This window comes from Filicampus tigris, chromosome 14 (assembly GCF_054856515.1).
Source record: "Filicampus tigris isolate MCC_2025a chromosome 14, RoL_Ftig_1.0, whole genome shotgun sequence".
Lineage (NCBI taxonomy): Eukaryota > Metazoa > Chordata > Actinopteri > Syngnathiformes > Syngnathidae > Filicampus > Filicampus tigris.
In genome coordinates this window covers 22,403,380-22,423,293 of record NC_141230.1, presented here as the reverse complement: position 1 = coordinate 22,423,293, position 19,914 = coordinate 22,403,380, and the positions used below count along the sequence as shown (strand labels likewise).

General features: G+C 43.3%; 1 protein-coding gene and 1 long non-coding RNA gene across 3 annotated transcripts in view; one reads left to right on the top strand and one right to left on the bottom strand.

Annotated features, from left to right (window-relative positions):
• LOC147136866 (tomoregulin-2-like) overlaps window positions 1-19,914 on the bottom strand; it is an 87,712-nt gene that overhangs the window by 3,515 nt on the left and 64,283 nt on the right. The window contains exons 5-8 of the mRNA XM_086051408.1: window positions 19,050-19,146; window positions 7,406-7,554; window positions 5,285-5,332; window positions 4,861-4,969 (exon numbers count right to left, since the gene is read on the bottom strand). Coding sequence (XP_085907534.1) covers window positions 4,861-4,969; window positions 5,285-5,332; window positions 7,406-7,554; window positions 19,050-19,146 — 403 coding nt within the window. The remainder of the gene's footprint in view (window positions 1-4,860; window positions 4,970-5,284; window positions 5,333-7,405; window positions 7,555-19,049; window positions 19,147-19,914) is intronic.
• Window positions 1-19,914, top strand: part of LOC147136867 (uncharacterized) — a 92,501-nt gene that overhangs the window by 24,672 nt on the left and 47,915 nt on the right. For both annotated transcript variants that reach the window (XR_015089522.1, XR_015089521.1), the window contains 2 exons: window positions 2,276-2,376; window positions 3,038-3,114. This is a non-coding gene — a long non-coding RNA (uncharacterized LOC147136867). The remainder of the gene's footprint in view (window positions 1-2,275; window positions 2,377-3,037; window positions 3,115-19,914) is intronic.

Here is a 19,914-nt window from a genome sequence, read left to right as displayed (position 1 = left end):
GGCACGAAAATAGGCCCTTTATGTGATCACGTGATTTTGTTCTTTCTCGTGAAAGAAATCCCATTTATTTGAATAGCTTATAGGCGGCCTTGTTTGTGTTTGATGGAGTCCCTGGGGGAAACGGTGGGAAGGCAATCATTAGCAAAGACACACAAGCAAGGACATTATATACAGAAGCTCAAAAAACATTCATATTTTGCTCCGGGTTTGGTCCCTTTACTCCTCCTCATTTCTTGTTATGAGGAATATAATCAATGCAAGACTTGAGATGAGCGTACATAATGGAGCCGGTTGACTGTTTGAGCTTGTCGTTTTATCAGCAAGAGCGACAACTGCCATTGAACTATAGATGAAAACACAGACTGAAGGTCGCAACGGTCGGAAATACCATTATCGGTCATGCTGCATAGATCTGGCACTCTAATTGCATCTTCGGGGTGGGGAAATAACTTGACTGTTTGATGCATTATGACGCAGATGTGGATGATTCTGACGCTAGCACGATTCATACGTCACAATAATCGATCGTTAAGTCACGCAATTCCTCCGATGACAAGATCTTCCTAGCAAATAAAAAGTAGTGACTTTTAAGCTAATGTTGATCTGTGAAATCATTTGCTCCTTATTTGTGTTTTTCCCCTTTGTTTTCTGATGCAAATATGACTGCAAGTGTATCTTTGACTAGTGATTGAGATCACATGTATTCCGATATACATGTAGAAATTTGGATGATGTCAGTGTCGCAAGAAGAAAACCCCATGTAAACTGAAGACCCCGATGTATTAGCAATTAAAAACTGACATGATTAGGAAAAGTCACGACAATCTCTCCTTTGTGTCTTGGCAGCGCCTCCTCGTAGCTCATCCCACTAGCACAATGAATACATGAATTCATTGGCTCTGTTACAGGTTACTGTTTTTCTTTTGAAATAGTTACGGCCAGGAAGTATTTCTCATACAATTATTGGCTGCAATTGCGACTACGTATGTTCCAATTGATGTGCAAATTTGGATGATGATGATGATGTCGTAGGAATGGATCCTCGTTCGAAACTGAAGGCCGCGCCGTATTGACGATGAAAATACATGCACTTATACGCGATACTTTTTGTAGCTGCTTTCGCTAGCACACCGAATACATCGAATGATGCAAAGATGATGGCGTTTGTCCGGGGTTTGGTCTGTCTGCAGCTCTGAGGAAGCCGACCACCTTGTGCGTCTGCGCTTTCTGCAACGGCTTTCAGTGCAGTCCTCAGATATTGCCGTTTCTCGGTGGATCTGCCGCGACACACAGACACACGCACAGACAGACAGCGAGAGGGAGATCTGGATGATCTCTATCCTCAGAGAGGAGCTAAATGGTCCACCTTTTATCGTTCCGCCTGTCTGCCTCGCAATCTCGTCTTCCACTGAGCTGCCTTCTCGCTGTCTCGGGGGAGATTGTTACCCGCAAACAACGGCTGATCCTTGTTTGGTACAGATTGCACACAGTCGCAGTTCACCCTCCATCTCACAGAGTGAGGCGAAGAACATTTCAACCTTGCCGTATTTCGGGGGTCTGTACACTAGGATATGAGATGTGACTCAGGCGACCAGTGGGGGGCAGCAAAGATCTTTGAGCACCCAGCTCCGGCAACAACAGCAAAAAAAAGTCAATCTAGACGAGCAGGGGAGGAAAGCAGAGGGGGAGAGAGAGCGAGTAGTTGAGAGAGATACCCAGACCCTCTGGCTGCTCCACTATCAGGCTGTAAATGATGGAAGTCTTAGCCGTACAATTACACATTCCCTCTGCGTGCTTGTTGTTGCGCTTCCGTCTTGGTTTCTCATTGTGCTTTTATGCAGACTGGAAGTCTCTGCTGTCTGCATTCAAGTGTATTATGTGTGGCGGAGAGAATAATGTGCAGTGCACACACAGGCTCATTAGTGGCTGTGTCACTGCTGTTGCCCAAAATGGGCGTGTTGGTGCGGATTTTGTGCTTAATCACTAATGAGGACCCAACACTACAAACTGCACTAAAGATATGACATTCGAATGCAGGTCATTTTATTAAAACGCAAATGAACTGAATGAGGATAACAGATAGGAATTGTATTTTTTTTAACTGCTTGTACTGAATGGCCACCCATCAGGTGTGAAATTAAAGAACAAAGACAATCTCGCGTTATCTGCCTACTAGAGATTCTAATTCTACTTTCGGAAATGTGTCTGAGCAAGCCCTTTTGAATTTCGCTTCATGTGACAATTTGTTCTATTTACATTATCCCCCCCTGCACAGATTTTCTCCATGACATGGCAGCTAGCCTGGGTAAAGGTCCGCCACTTTCAAGCCGCGGCCGGACTACACTGTCTGGAACAGTGGCATGGCAAAGCCACAAGGTAAGCAGAGCTGCAGCGAGTCTTGTTGGATCCACAGATTAGCGTTAGCTTCCGATCGGCACATACGGCGGTGCCGAGAGAAATGAATCGTTCGCACTCGTAACTTAGACCACTCCTATCTCATCTTTCCCCTTTGCAATGAATGGAAATGCAATGCATCCGTTTCCATAAAATGAACATATCAAACATTTCAAAATGATTTTGGCAGTCAACTTCAATTGGGAGTGGCAATCGGCATCTTGAAGCCTGTTTTGGGGGATTTATTCACGATGCCAAAGTGCTGCGTGTTGGAAAGTGAGTTGACTTCACTGTCACCGTGCAGCACTCATAGCCCAAATTGCTGCTTGCCTGGCGAAGCCAAAAATGGGCTGTGCTTGCTCGTTTGACACCGTAGCTCCACCCACAGGCATCAAGGAAACAAAAGCTCAACTATCTATTGGGCGAGCAGTGTTTGCGATGGGGTATACAGTCGCTCGTTGAGCGTGAGACAGGACCCCCCCCTCAAAACGGGCTAATCTCTGCATAACAAGAAATGGGCCATTTCAACTTTTAAGACGCCTAGGAAGTGTTTGAAATTGTGAAAAAAAAAAAAAAAAAAAAATCCATAACACATGTCAGACTTTATTTTGGCTTTGTTCTCCCACTTTCCAATTGATTACAGCCCAAGAAAAAAAGGGGATCTAGGAATGCGGTGGCATCACACGAGCGTCTCCTCGGGCAAGAAACAAAGCCTCCCAGGTAAGTCAAACTTTCTTGCAAGAGAAAACAAAAGCCAAGCGCAAAAATAGCCATCCAAGCTGAATCATCCAAGTTAAACTGTGTCCGCCGGCGCTCACATAATGCGCGAGCACATTGTGTATGCACGCGCCACAAATGGATGTCCCCAAGAAAGAAAAGAAGGCATCCGAGGATTCCGAGTGTGTGCCACTTGAATACATTGAGAGAGTTGGAGCTAAGTCTTCTTACAATTCTAAATCAGGTCACTGTTTATTTATTTATTTTTTTATCTGACGTGAATTAGGTGCTGCCAAACAGGTGCATCAAATGAAAGGCTTTTGAATGGCTTGCTCAAGGGCAGGGGAGCAGGTCAAACATTTTGACACTAAGACCACAATGTCAGCATCCCAAAGAGTCTTTCCACATTTTTATTTATTTATTTTTTTCGGGTGGGCAAATAAATAAAGCCACCAAAATGTACTTCCTAACCCAAGAGTTTTGAACTCGTGGATTCTCTTTGGCTCAGCAGCAACAACAACAACGCAGCTGCCAATAATCTCTCATTATTATTGATGACGACGCGACACAACATCACAGCGTTGTTCATCAAAATATAACGTTGTCAATTCAAGTCTTGCTAAAATTCTGTTGCACTTATGATGAAATAATAACGCGTGATTCCACTTCAAGTATCTAACTGCATTATGCAATGATGACAAAGTAATATGCGTACATTTCACACATTATACTAGTTGTTCATTTATCTGTAATCGGTATTAATGAATCTTGATGCAGCAGAACATGTTCTAATTATTCTATCCCAGTGCTTGGCAATTTTTTTCTCTTACGACTCCAGAGGAACAAGAAAATATTTCACGCCCCCCCCAGCTCTCTGCCGCGGCAAAAACGATAGCTTTTGTCTATAAAAATGTCTTAAGTACACCTCTGCATAGCACTGAATCTTAACATTAAAAAATGCAAAAGAAAGAAATATAGATAAACTTACAACAAAGAATACATTTGTTGACAGTTTTTTTTTTCGTCTGTAACAGAAAAGATTTGCAGTCAATGATCAATTTGTCTGAGATTAAAAAAAAGTGAGTGCCACTGCCACCTACTGCAGGGGATGTGCAATGACACTTTAATCAAGTAGTGCAGGAAAAAGGTGTGGTCCCAGGGTCACATGCACCCCCGCTGCCATTGCACCCCTCTCCCCCCACTGTTTGAGAAGGACTGCTCTAACTCCAACACTCCGTGTACAGTGTCATCTTATATGCTTGATTTCAACGTCATTACAAACGAACATTCTGTAGTATGTACTCTATATGTGTGTGGAAATGACATATGCGCGTTATAAAACGCGCGCAGTGTTTTGTGCATAGGTGTGTGGGGTCTACTGTATGTATATATAATATACGGTACGTGTATATATCCATTCATTCTGCATATGAATATGCATACACAGTCTATTCAAATATTGTGCGAACCTGTAATTACACATACCGTCAACTGTTTTCATTGTGTCGTTGCATGCACACGGCCGTTTTGCTTTTCTTTTCCCTTTGGGATTAATGAAATGTCTTATCTTGCATTTCCCATATGCTTCCGTTCTGAAAATTGAGTTGTGAATAAATGCCGCCTATGCTTTTCACACAAGGACTACGCAACGCTGCCGTGAAGGACAAATAGGCTGCCCTTCTTTTCGAAACAGACCTTCGACACAGCCGCCGCGTGTGAATGCTCTGCATAACGGCCGTGCGTGTGTACCTGCATGAGGGCTGGGCGGGTATACTGGGGAACTGACACTCTCCGTGTACGCAATAGTTCTTGTAGAGATCCGGACAGGGGGTGTACAGGCCATCTGCCTGTCCGTTTCCTGATGAGAGAAGACGGATGGCGGGGCATGAAGCACGGAAACGCAGCCACAACATCCCAGCATTCGTCCGTCCGTCCATAATGCAACGACACCAACCCACAACGTTCGACCCGTGTCGTAACAAATGTGAAGCACATGCACGACATGCGTAATGCCCGGAATGCACGTGTCACATGTTGATCACGCAACACCTGTTATGCTCGTCATGCTCAAATGTGTAATCAATGTCATTTTTGTGTAGCACATAGCACATAGGTAACACAGATGTCGCATATTTCCAATTCCTATCCAAGCCCAACGAACGTGCGCACGTACCAGTGACGTCGGTGGGTGCCAGATGTCCGTCTCCGCCTTTGTTCCCATCTGGAAAAAGGCCAGAGAGAGCCATTGATCCCAGAGCAAAACCTTTCCCCCCCTCGCCATTAGCAGGTACACGTTTGAACAAATGCCACAGTTGCAAGTCAGAGAATTCAATGTGATTCCACCTCAACAAAAGGGCGCAGGGAGCAAGCGCACCTGCCACTTAATGCATATAAATGTGGACACTGCATTCTGTCCTGAAAGTGCCCGCCATGTTTTTTTTCTATTATAGTGTACAAAGGCTGGGAAAGAGAGGCATCTGAGGATACAGAAGATAAGACAGAATTGTTATATTTGCTCCCTTTATTGGTGCCGCTTGGAAAATTGCACTTCACAATAGCAAAACAGCCCCTTTCCACTCATTATCAGTATAGTGCGGTGATTTTCTTTTCAAAGGCCAGGACTTTGTATTCCCACTGTCACCCCGCCAAAGTATGTTTCCGCACTTTCACAGCCATGGTGAGAAGAAAGAAAGCAAGAAATGTGCTGGATGCTGCAAGTTTGGCCTTTTTTTTGTTACGCTCATAATATCAGAGGCAACTCAAATTGTGTCTTTGCATGACATCTGTTTAAGATTGATCGGTGAAGTATTGGCCCATTTTGGTGCTTGTTTGTATCTGCACACAGACAGACAAACAAGTGTAGCAAAGGAAGTGCTGCTTCCGCGAATGAAAATGCTTTGAAAGTCTTTAGAGGCACTTGTTTTTGTTATTTTTAACTATTCATGCATTGAGCTTTTAATTGGCCCAAAGCTCATTTAGTGAGGGTCCATTTGTTTCTTTTCATACACAAAAGTATGAATGCGCTTTTCTAAACACCATGATGACGACCCCTGAGGGACCAAGGACTCCCGTTTGAAAACCCCAAAAAGTGGACGATTCTCGGATCGGAGGTTTAGGGGTTTCAATGAGCTAAAAATGCCTATAGAGGAGCATTAAGTCAAAGTTGGATGATCGTTTTGAGGAATCTGCATGAAAAATTGGGTCCGTTCATCGCCGCTCACAGCTTTAATTACAAGTTGAGCCCGATTCACACGGCCTCCCCCGAATTTCGGGCCGCAGCGAGTGAGGCTATGCCATTTGTTTCTCTTGCCGCTTCCCCTGATTGAAACAAACTGTGTCAAGTACACCGTCATCCATCTAGTTTATTCTGACCCAAAGCGTGTTCTGCACGTGGCAATTCAGCCGTCTATTCTGGTCCCAAAACAAGTTAGGACTGATTGCGTTGTCCCCGATTACTTCTCAAAGCTCTCGTCTGGAATCCCCAATCAATTGTCCCTAAATGCCCCGCAGAGGCGGCACGTCCGCTTGCAACGTTGTGATTGCAGCACCTCTGCCGAATTGTGGCTGATGCGCTTTCTGCACGCGTGACGGCACCTTCCGCCAATTTCAACAGTTGCGTAACGCCAGTCAAAGTGACCCCAAATGCGGACAAATTCAAATGCGGCAGGATCGTTCCCAGAAAAAAAAAAAAATGAAAAAATCATCACCTCTTTATCTTGAGCCACATGGATTAGCAGGGGGAAAAAATGAGTCACTTTATGGGTTTTAAGCACGCTGATTAATAAAATATCTCTGTGCCTGGAACATTAACAAACAAACACTGCATCCAAATGGAAGACATTAGACTAAAAGGTAATTAACGCTCAGTAATGCTGTCACTGTATGCTAGCTAAGTGTATGTTGGGGGTGGCAGATTATCTTTGCAGACGTTTCCGTAATGTGATTAACGCAAACGTGTTGTCGAGTGGATGGAGGCAGGCAACAATGACGCTCATCTGCTTCTTTTCTTGACTTCACTTTATCACATCACTTGGAGGAAAGAAAACAACAATTGTTCTTGAACCATGCCGTGCTTGGTGTTTTGATTTCCTAAAAGGAGTAGTTTTGGAGACCTGAGGATTCGGGCTAACAGCGACTATAAAATGCTTGTTCTTGGAATTTAACGTGAAATGTTGGATTTTTCAATGGAAAAAGCCCCCAAAACAGCGGGCCCACCTGACTGGATTACAAACTAGTGAAGAACACAATGCTCACTCAAATAATGTTGGAATGCTGATGGAATATTGAGTCTGACCTTGGCAGTGGCCCAGGTGCTTGACCTCAATGCGTTCCTGCTTCTGACAGGAGGCCTCCTTCACCTGGCAGGGGTTGTCGTAGGAGCGGCCATCCGAGGCACACACTGGATTGAAGCTGATGTGGGAACAGTCGATGTTACAAACGCACCTGTAACACAAGAGGCCAATTGTTTGTCTCACTAACATTCGACAGTATGTAGAACATCTGTGGCTGTTTTACCACAAGATGTTCACTAAAAATGACTAAGAACACTTTCAAAAAAAAAAAAGGACCTTCGAAGTTACACCCGACAGAAAACACACAGTCAAGCTTTTACATGGTTAGGAAATTGGAGCAGTCCCGTTCAAATTGTGTTTTGACACGTTCGGCGTGACACAATAGCGAAATAGATGAAACTTAGTAAAAAAAAAAAAAAAGAAAGTCTGCACGGAAGACCTCACAATGGAAACAAAGAGATAAGAAAAGTGCACATTTCACCGCTTCTTGAAAACAGCCCTGAATGGAAAGTACGGACTTGGGTGCTGATAATATCCGAGCATTAGCATGCCATTATGCCAAAGACTTTGTTTACCATCTCTTTATGTCCCTCCACACCTGACACTATCTTGATGAAGATGAAAGCGTATAACGCACACGCCACATTGGACGGGCGCGCTTCGAGTGGGGACGACGTTGCCGTCAATTGTCCACCTGCGGCGACAGCGCAACTGCTGATGTTGACATTCAATGAGAGTTTTGTCGTAAACTGCGCGAGTGGCAAAAAAATGACTCACACACTGTACTTAGAAGAAGTCAAAGTTCAGACACTTGTGTACAAAAAAGATGTAAGTATACATTTTTACAAATAAATAAGCATTTAAAAATTAAAGGAAAAAAAATAGAAAAAAACAAAATGAATAAACGTATGTATGTTTGTTTTTCACATTGAGTTGTCAACTGCTGATGTTGAAAAAAGCTATCAAGCTTTTTTTGAAAAAGTAAGGGGTAGAAAGTACAGATATACGTTTTCATAAGTACAGATATCTGGGGGGAAAAATCCAAACAATAAATGTTAATAAATAAAATACATACATTAACATTCTTGCTCCCTTCAAATTATCCACTGCTGTCATTTCCCGTGTCACTTTTGATCCAGTACTTAAAACTGAAAGGGCATTTTCATCCAAATTAGTTGTAAGTTACCTTTTTTTTCCGACGACCTAAATAACCTCTAAATATAGCTCTTATGTTTTAGACAGCTAAAAAGAGCTTCGGAAGAACACTGACTTGCGCAATATGTGAGCCATCTTCATTGTATATGCTGATCAGCCTTATTAAGACAATTAAAACAAGTTACATACTGCATAAAAACATGTTTTACTATTCCCTCTAAGTTATTATTAGTTTTTGACCCGTAACATAAAAGGAACATTAAGCAAAAATAAATAATTTTGTGGGGTTAAAGGACTTCCTACAATGTTTTAATTTATCAGGCTTTAATCTTGCCTGTTTTACTAAATTCCCATGAGACATACTGATTAAATTCGTCATGGATTCATTTAGCCCTTATAGGCAATGGCACATTAAAATGCAGCTTATGCAGCTAAATGTTTGCTTTTCTACATCTTTGAATAAGAACTCAAATGGGCTCTTTCGAGCCTCCGGGCGAGTGGCGCATGTGCGTTCCTCTTCTCTCCATAAAACTTTGAGGCAACACATGAAGCTTTCCTTCCTCACTCAACTTGCGTCAAGTTCTTCAGCGAGTGTCAAAATTGATGATGTAAAATTTCAGCAGCCTGGACCTTTTTGCAGGTCCTCTAATGTAGTAACAATAATAGCGTTCCTGGGTCAATTTGACCCGAGGCGCTTCAGAAGCTGAAATTAATCCAAAAGAACATTGTTCACATCTCACTCTTAATGTCATCTACGAGCCATTTCGAATAATATTTCATGCATGCATAATGCTTCAGTATCTTCAATTAACTACCTTTGTTTCCATAACTGTTTGTTTCGTTCTTTTTGACCCAATTTCCTGAACATTTATCCCTTCGATGTGCGGTCATGTGACGACTTGGCTTCATTTGATTGGTCAAATGGAGTCAAACGTCACACAGTTCTGTTGGTTAGTGCAATAATAGAGGCATGCAAATAAAAGTAGTGAGCGGAACGTAGTTCGGTGTAACCGAATAAAAGTATTGTTTCTTCTGAAAAATCCTCAAGTTAAAGTAAACACAAAATGAAAGACATTGGATGCATGTGCCAATCTGACAACATAACCGAAAGTTTATAATCAACGCCTCGATTATGAAGTCTGTACAAAAACACCCATTTACTGTCTACCTTTCCGTATACACAAATGCATGCGGTGTGGCCCTCCGCTGCGTGTCAGCTTTTATTAGGACTAACTTTGCAGATAACCTCCCCCAGGCAGATGCTAGACACTGTAATTATAAATCTGTCATTATTCTCACAGCCTTTTCATTTTCTCCCGGCTCTCGCTAAAGCACCGGCATTCGGCTGTCTTACAAGGGCAACACACACACGCACACAGACAAATATCCTCAGGCAGGCACCTTCGCAATCGGCCTTGATGATACAGCTCATGTTGATGTTGATTGAAATGGCGTGCAGCAAAGTATGGCAGGATCGCCTAATGATGATGGATCAGTGGAAGTAAAGAAAACGAGATTGTTGTGGCTTTGTTACGCATCACACACACGTAATAAGCAAAGTCCCACGAGCCGCTGAAGGAATGCGCGAACCCCCTAAAAAGGAGCGAGACTCCCGACTACTGTATGAAAAACTGTACAGTAATTTCAAAATTCAAATGAAAACCTACACAAGGCATTATTTGGAAGCACTACAAACAGCAAGCGCTATTCATTTGCAGGGAGGTGAACATCTCCAGAAGTCTCCAAAAATCATCACAAAACGTCACTAGATGCGGTATGTTGTTAGTTTGTTAGTTGCCAGCAACCCATGCAACTCCCTATCTCCGCTGCCGGTTGTCATGGTAACAACTACCTTGTTGTGACGGTGCACAAGCGTCAGTAATTTATAATTGTCAATATAAGCGTCAATAATTTTCTAATTGAGCAATTTCGTAACGATGACGGATTTGTATATGAAACATCCACGATTGAAGTTGCATTTTCAAAAAGTTGCTCATTTGAAATTTTAAGCCATAATAGCAAAAACAATCCACGTAATACACGTATTTCATGGCCGTCCACATATAATATGAACAAAGACAATTTCTTAAACGCAATAGGAGAAAAATCCTGTATGTATTCTGAAACGTAATAGCATCTTCAAAAAACATGTGGAAAATCATTCGTCAATCAATCATTTTTCGCGACAAACTGAATTGTAATCGTCAGTCCGTCAATCAGTTTGTCATTTAAGTCCGTCAGTTGGTCCGTCAGTTAGCCCGTTGGTCCGTCAGTTGGTCCCCCCCAAAAAACGAGTTAGTGACGATTACACTGACGGATGAAAACCCAACACTGTCATTCGTCAGTCCGTCATTTTTAAAAGTTGTGTCGTCATTCGTCAAGTGTCAGCAAGACGGGCATCCGTCAGTGACGAACTGACGGATTGGCCCAGCAGCCTGAGGGAACGCCCACCTCTGCAAAAACACAACGTCTCCTCTAAGACTTTGAACATGCTTGGCGAAAAGATGAACGGACGACTGTGATTCTGCATCAAAGCATCAAAGTATTTGCGCCGTACAGTGCAGCGTGCCACTTTAGGGTATGGTTACATGACAACCATCTCCCCCTAAAAAAACAAGTACAAATCCTTAAGAAGAGGAGCGAAATCTAATTATGTTGTACTAGCGTGGAGGCAGAAGTAGTCAAATCTGAACCACGGGAGATAAAGTGGTTGCCATGGTGTCAAGAATATATAATGAACATATAAAAAAAGAGATTGACTTTAATTCCTTCTCAAATTACCCCCAAGACAGGATTTGGCATTCCAGTGCGTTTATCGTCCAAATCTCAGAGAGAAGAGTTTAAGCCTGAAAAAGAGGAGTGGGTGTGAAACACGACGCCTGCAACGTCTCTTTGCAGGAGAGCGCTCAGAATGCCCGCCCGGCTTCTTCCCCGAGAGGCCGCGGTTGGTCAGCGGCTGATGTCTGGCCTACATACATTTTTAATGCCGACTCTCACTTTCCTTACAACAGGCACTAGACCGCTAGACTGCATTGCGTCAACACATCCTAATGCTCCTTGCACACACAAACACGCACGCTCGCAGATGGAAAACAAAGTGTGCAAAACACGTGCGCACACACCTCGGTCTTGTGAGGTGAGGCTGTTGTTGTTGTTTTTTCCGGGTTCACACACACACGCACACGCACACCAGGGAGAAACAAAAGCACTACATGAAAGTTAACGGTGTGTGCGAACGTGTGTACACGGCGGCATAGGTGTGTGTTTGTGCGCGCGAGACATGCATGCCTCTGAGGAGATGAGCTTAGCAGGATGTGTTGTATTGATTAGTTGCCTATGATTATTTCAGTCCCATCAAAGCAAGCCCCCCAACCTGCTCCAAACCCCCCCAGACTGTCTGCTGGCTTCAGACCCCAAAAAGCTACTTTCTACTCGCGCCGGGCGGCCCCAAAGTCTTTTTTTGGGCTGAATGGCGAAACGTGACATATATGCAGGTGTTTTTGCAAAAGTGCGACATTTTCAAGTTAAAAGGGGACTTATTGACTTTAGAATTGCTTGTGTACAAAGAGATACCCTGGCTTCCCACCCACCCATCAAGTGTCAAATGAAACAACCGAGTCAATCTTTTGTTAGACACGCACATTGGCGCCTCGAGCGAGCTAACTTCCGAGTTTTTGAGATACGTGCCGTCGTTCGGACAATTGATTTACTCTCCACGCAGTGAGCGGCGCATCAATTCTTCAAAAATCTGGCTTTGAGCTGTTTCATGCCTCTCAAACTTTATTGTCAAACTAAACATCAAACTAGAAGAATTACAGGTGCGTTTCGGCCCGGGACGAGAAGAGGCTGGACAAAGTGGTCAAGAGCGCCGGCTGTGTCCTGGGCTGCTCCCTGGACTCGTTGGACTTAGCGGGGGACAGGAGGATGATGGCTAAACTGTCATCGATGCCGGACAAGCCGGCCCACCCCCTCCAGGGCACTCTAACAGCACTCCAAAGCTCCTTCAGCGACAGACAGACTGTTACACCCTCGCTGTGCAAAGGAGAGATTCCGCCGCTCCTTTTTGCTTGCTGCTGTCAGACTGTTTAACAAGAACATTGTGTAGTCTTTACAAACTGGCGGACATTGGCGCAATCGTGCAGTCCTGCACCTGAGCTTGTATTGCGCAATACTCAACATTCCCACTACTGTATTTTTATTTTCATCCAATGCTGTTCCTTACATTTCACTGCAGCACTGTCACTTACAGTATTTTTTCCTCTGTACTATGTACAGGCTAAAATGAGTGTTTCTTCATACTTTATATGTAGATGTATGTTGGTGTGTATATACATGTGTATATACACATGGTTACTGCGTATATTTACATAGGTTTGATTCTGAATGTATGCTACATTATGCCGCCGTCTCTGTGTGACCTATATCTTTGCTGCTGTAACGCCGAAAATGTCCCCACTGTGGGCTCAATAAAGGCCTTCTTATCTTATCTTATCTTAAAAACAACCCCGTAGATATCCGTTTTCAACGCTTGGGATTGGTCAATATCACTGCTCGACAATTTTTTTTTTATTAACTTTTAAATCGAAGAGTAAACTCTGGATTAATTTTTTGGAGCTGAATCCAAATCTTCCTCGTTTTGTTCTCTAGTACATCAGCTTTTCATAATGATAATAATAATAATAATAATAATAATACTATAATGTGCAATATAGTAATACTTATTTGATAAGCATCCAGCAAATAAGGGTTTTCATCTTTCCAACAATAACAGAGTGATGGCATGCAATTCAAGGTCTTCCTTTGCAATAAAATAAAACTGGCGACTGATGAAGACTGTGTTCATCCTTAGCAAATAATCATTCATTAATTTTGTGCCTTGTTTGTCCTCATTAAAGTTACAGCTTGACCTGGGGGCCCGATCCTAGCCGACTCTTGGCGAGAAAAGTGGGGTACCCCCTGGAGTGGTTGCCAGTCAATCACAGTCATTATTTTTCTCTCATTCAAAAGACAAAAAAGAAATGAGTTGAAAACTATTCAGGTCAGTCAAGTGCTGAAGGCTCCCTGCTGCTCGTGTAACATTGAATTGCCTTTGTGCTTTTCTCTTCAAATTCGTTTGGCAATGACAGCACAAAAGGGCGGCTTTGACAACCCCCAGTGCTATTTTCAGGATGTCTGAACTAGCCCACGCTCCCAAAGCAAGAGTCCCCGAGCTCCACTGTACATCCACCAACGGCTGCTTCTGGAAAAGCAGGCCCTTTTTGTGGGTAATTACACTTTAACACCACAAATGGACCTAAATGGCTTTTCGAGAATATACTATTGATCCTTGAGGTAAATTGGTCATTTTGCTTACGGCTTGTCCCCAGAGTGGAATACTCTACTGACAGCGGCTGGAAGGATTGTAAGCTAGTACCCACAGCGCATCGCAACCAACGTCCGGATGGTGAAACAAACCCAAAGGCGTGTTGGTCTGGTTGTTCCCAACACAGACCAAAATAAACCTACAATACGCGTGCGTCTTCTACATGTGTATTTACTTCATACCATCACATTACACTGTGTTCCAAATGATTATGTCTACAGGACAGGAAGTTGATTCAAATAATTGAGGTAGAGTTTTCATAATAGATTCTCCTGTATGTTTGGATCACTGATGAAAATCTCAGACCGGTTTGATTAAAAGATTTCAGGACAATTACTTTGGTTGTGCCACGTTATCGGGAAGGTTTCTCTCAGGCAAAAGCATCGTATTCAGTGAGCAGCTGTTCAAAAAACTACTAACGGGCAGCAGGCAGGCATTTGAAGCCGTTGTTGTCTCTGGAGTCTCAAGATCGTCTCCACTGGCGGAGTAATGAGCTGGCAGGCCACTTTCGGGTGCCTGGAGGTGTCCGAGATATGGACTTACAAACTTCCCATCTCCTGCCTTTCTATGAAAAGAAGAACCCTTACGCTCTGCAGTAAAATAATCATGCAACACGAGGCACCATCCCACGCTGCAAACAATACCGTTGGAGTTTTAGCTTCCAACAAACAGTGGGGTTAGCATCATCCCCTGACCCTTATCTTATTGAGATACGTGGAGCATCTTTAAGACGATGATCTATAGGGGAGACGGTAGTATTTCTACAGACAACAACTACGGGAGGCATGCCTGCATCCTCCAACCAGATGCAGGTAGAAACCATCCATGGACTGAAAAGTTCAAGTTCAAGATATGAATCAGGGTGTCCAACATTAACGTGTAACTTGTTTGATTGACTTGAGTTCTACAGCTGTTTTCAGCTCTACATGAAACTGCAATACCGTCAGAATATAACACCGGCCCGTTCTTAGCCTGGACTGGTCGCCAGTCAATCACAAGGCACAAATAGACAGATAAAAATTCACGGTGGCTTTAATTTTGATGTTCTAATAATAATTTAATCAAATTCATTTCTTCTTTAATTTCTTTGATTGGGCTCAATACTTTCCGTGGGATTTGAGTTCACTGAAGGCCTGTCAGTATTGCATTCGTCAGTGTCTTTGTCTTGTCAAAATGGGCCTGATTTTGGGTTCATTTCACAAATGTCTCGCAGGGATGAAAAACCAACGGAGCTAAATATAGCTCTGATAGAACTAGGGCAACGAAGTTGTCAGAAACGTGGCCCCAGGCTATCCACCCATCCATTTACGGCTGCTTATCTGGCATCAGGTCGCAGTGCCAGTCGTCTTTTGCTGAGGGAAGGCAATCCAATCATCCCAAATGTCTGCAGGTGCACGAGGAAAAATGGGTCACCTGCAGGCTGTTTCGCTCCTATACTGCTCACTGCAGTCATTACAAACCATCAAGCGTACAAAAATTGATCCCTGGTATGTCTTCTGAAGATTATTTGACAAGTCTCACTAGTTGTTGTTTTTTTTTATGGCGCACCACTGCCAGTCTGAGATGCTGCGGATAGCTGAGATCAACTGTCTGCCACTGAACGGTTTGAAATCTGGACTGGGCTTGCATTTACATCACAGGGTTTATGTAAAAAGTCACATAGTTCCCGGCACACACATATTGAGAGTAGGGCTGATTTTGAGCCCCCTTACGATTCAAGGCAAGCAATTTTCCTGGCAAAGGTCTCCAAAAGGCAAGTTGGTCTCAGGAGACAGAGCAGGCTCAGATGGACTCAGACTCAAACCGGGAATGTGCAGAACGATAATCGGGATGCATTTGAGCATTTTCGCCCTGTCAAGGGAAAAATGTCAAACCTATAGTAGGCAAGAGACAGAACGAGAACTGTTAGAATAATGAAATCTACGACTGAATAATAATTGGAACGCAATTCAACATGGCGGCTCTAAGAAGCGTCTGCCTATTTCTTGTTAGGCCAGGTATATATTGCTGACGTGAGGCCAAAGCCTTGTACCTCCTCGTACTGAACCATACTGCCTGATGAAAATGGACTTTAGGTTTAAGTGATGACAACACGGAACATCAAGTTGATATTTTGTGCCAGTTACTGTAGATTTGCGTGTTTCGATCATCAACTTGCGCAAAAGTTAATTGCGCTTCTAATATCTCCGAGCACCGCACTAAGAATCACACAACCACACATACATCTCAGTTGATTTCTCAAGACACTTTGATTCGGCAGGTACTTTGTCACGCGCGTGTGTGGCTCAAAGCGTTTACAACTGTTAATTGTTTTTAATCGATTCAATAAAAACAGGAATGACGCATAAATCTGCTCGCCGGCTTTGTCATTACAGTGATTGCTCTCCACTTGATTGATTAACTGGCAGCTGCTATGATTGGAATCAGCTGCTGTCTGATTGGAAGAACCTGTCATTTTAATCAAGATGATTTTTTTTTTCTTTACACACACACACGCATGCATGCCGCATGGCTGCCTCCTGATGAAAATGACACATTCTGGACTTGAAATGATCAGTGTGAATATTAACCACAAATAGTCTCAGCGCAGTACATTGGGGTGACGGTTTGGGGAGCTTTGGAGAGAATGGAGGGTACTTGTTTCCGCATTACAAGATGGTGTTAACTCAACACATTTGTGTTTGTGTCAATAGTGTATTTCAACGAGATGCATGATCGGTTTAGGTTGTCGTTGCACTTGTGTTAAGAGCCAAACCGAATGGACCATATGCTGCTGTTTGACTGGACACTGGACCCTCGTGAATTCTCCATAAACGGTGCATGGAGTGGGGTTGCATTAGCAAGAGTCTACTCAGGCTGTTCAGTGCGCGCAACAAGACTCACGATGCATTTGATCCCGAGCATTCCGGTTATTATATACCCCGGCGTATTACATTTCCATTGCATCAAGCTATTTGATAAGAGTCATACATTTGGGGCTATCGTCATTGACGAGAAGACTCAGCATTGATTAACTGATTATTCATCCTGTCTTGCCTCCCATTCATCTGGATCGTCCACACTCCCGCCACTGCCGTCCTTAACAGAGTGGCTGCCACATTTCAGTTTGCGCCGGTACGATCCGAAATTTTGACGGTTCACCAAGTCGCCCGGAACACTTCGCACAGTGTCACTTGCCTTAAAAAGCGCAATAGAACATTTTTAATCAGAAGAGCAGTGCGGGCAGTATTATTGGTCATGTACTTTAGTAATCGATTGTTTCCTCATTCCATGTTTTTTTTTCATTCCCGCAAGATGGCAGCCACTTATGTGTAGTCAGCACACACTTGCAGCTTTTCTTCCGCATATGTGTATTCTTTCATGTTTAAAATCACATTTAAACAGTTGTCAATGTTGAGACTTGCTGTGTGTACGCCACTTTAGATGCAAATATGGAGTCGTTGTACTGTCTGCTTCTGGCAAGTGTTGTAGCTGAGCATCCAGCTCGTGGAGTGTTGCAGATGCCTGTTTTGCATACAGAGCCCCAAGGCTGTTTGTACTATCGTTTCTGTGCTAATGCATGCGGATTAGCTGATAAATGGCAGCCATCTCTTATGCTGAGGAAAACAAAGAAGTCCAAATGTATGGACGCATCCTCGTTGAACTACTTTTCTTTGTGTGAGCCAAATTCATTTTGGCCTGACATTGGCAAGTCCTGTAAGGATGGTAATTGGATTTCCAGAATGAGCGAAACGCTGCTTTCTCTCTGTGCCCCACAATAGTAATTGAGGTTAAATGAAATGGTCAGCCGTGCACCAAACCTCAGCGGATGTTCAGTGGCGAGAGTGTGCTGAAAAATGAACATTTCTCATCTAGGCGCTTACTCTTCAAAGACATTCAAATTACAATAGCAAGGGGGAATATTGGCGGATGACGAGATGCACACGGAGCTGTAAAAAATGTCGGTCCTTCCATGTCATAAATCGTTTCAAATAAAGGCGCGGGTGGACATAGATGACTCTTTAGAAAAGTAAATATCATGATTTATAGTGAGCAAAATGGTCACAGTTTTTAGTATTATCACAGCAGTGCTAAAAGAACGTTGTTGTTTATTCCTCTTCCCTCGTTGGTCAATACTGTAAACAGGAAGACGTTTTTCTAGAGAGTGATGAGTGAGTGATCTAAAGAAGCACAAACAAACAATGGAGCAAAACTGACATTTGTTGGTAACTGTAATCATTAACCCGGATAATCTACAACACATCAGCAAAAGCACGACTCAAACACGTAGCATGCTAACACGAAGACGTACTGGTTGAATCAACAACACTTACAGTACCTTGAAAAAGTATTTCCTCCCCCTTCTTGGTTTAAACCAATAAATAAACCAATTTTAACCCGTCACAAAGACAAAGCAGGTGAATCTAAAATGCTGTATCAAAATGATTTTATTTATTTTTTAGCAGTGGAACTCTCCCATGGATGCCATTTTTGCCCCTTTCTTAAGGTTGAGTCATGACCTGGCTGACCTGAGCTGAGGTCAGCCAGGTCTGCAGTTCTTTGAATGCAATTCGGAGTTATTTTATGACCTCCTGGATGAGTTGTCCGTGCACTCATCCTAGTTGTCTCCATTTGTGGATAACAGCTCTGACTGTTTTTTTCCGGGATAGTTGAAATGGCTTTGTGACCTTTTCCAGAACACAAAATGTGTGTTTCTCATGTATTCTTGAATTTCTTTGGAAGGTGGCATGATGGAGTTCTTTCTTGAGAGATTGTAGCTTGCTTCAACTTTTCTGTCTGTCTTCTGTCTTTTGGACACGGTGGTTAATCACAGCTATTGCTCGATTTAGCAAGGGGGACAATTTATTTTTACTCCTTAATGAATACAATTTCACAACCTCATCTTGTATTTACTTGGGTTGTCTCTGTCAGTGATCAAAATTGGTTTGCTAATCTGAAACAGGGAGCAAATACTTGTCCACGTCACTGCACCTTCATTCTGTCAGCTGCCGATGTTATTGCTGATAACACACGGCATCAGCAAATATAAAGAGGGGTCTTTTGCTCTCAGAGAGGCTAAAAACAATGTTAACAATAATCACAGTATCGGCTCATTTCATCTCTATCGTCTCCTTTGCGAGGCAACTTACCAAACATCCTCTGCGTCCACGTCACACTCAGCCCCAAACTGGCAAATGTCACAGGTGGATGTTTCCTTCTGGCCGGCTTCCGCTGAGCCCTCTCCTCCTGAATGTGACAAATGGAAAAGAAACTTAATGTGGCTTATTTTTGTCGTGTTTTGCTTTAAAAAGAAAACAAAGCTGCGAGGACCCGTGCATGAACTCGAACAGGAAGTTGGCCGTTTTGGTGCGAAGCAGCCATTTTGGACGAATTTCAGGGTCCGTATTTCAACAAACTCCTAATAGAGAATTATCCCAAATGAGTCCCAAGCAGATCATATTATCGGTTGTATTCAACATCTAATATGGCCAAGACATGGTGTCTAGGTTTGTTCATCATGTGCAGAATTTGTCATGAAAAAGGGAATGAGAGGGCACATTCGGGGGAAAATGTATTAGGGGAAGAGTAAAAAAACAGCAATTGAAGAAAAAGCAGCGGAAAAGGCTTCATGGTCAAATGCGATGCACCGGATCTCTCGGTGCAGTATGATCCTGAAAATCAGTACTAAACAACGACATGTTTGTTCTCACACTCCCCATGAAAGATCAGGTAGGTTTACATATGAAAAGATATCTCCTTCATCCTTTCTCTCCAAGCCCGCTTTGGCACTCCACTCTCCTTGCCCGACGCTCATCTATCACTCTCTAAATCCCGCTGATCTTTTTGGACTGCCTCTTTTATTCCATCCTGCTGATTTTCTCACAGTGTGGTTACCGGCGTCAGGCTTACACTGGCTCGGGGACTCTGCCAGTGCATATGAGGATTCGCAAGTGGCTGAGGTGGGGGCAGCGGTGGGGGGGGGGGGTAGCTGAAAGAAAAGGCAATTTGGATGAT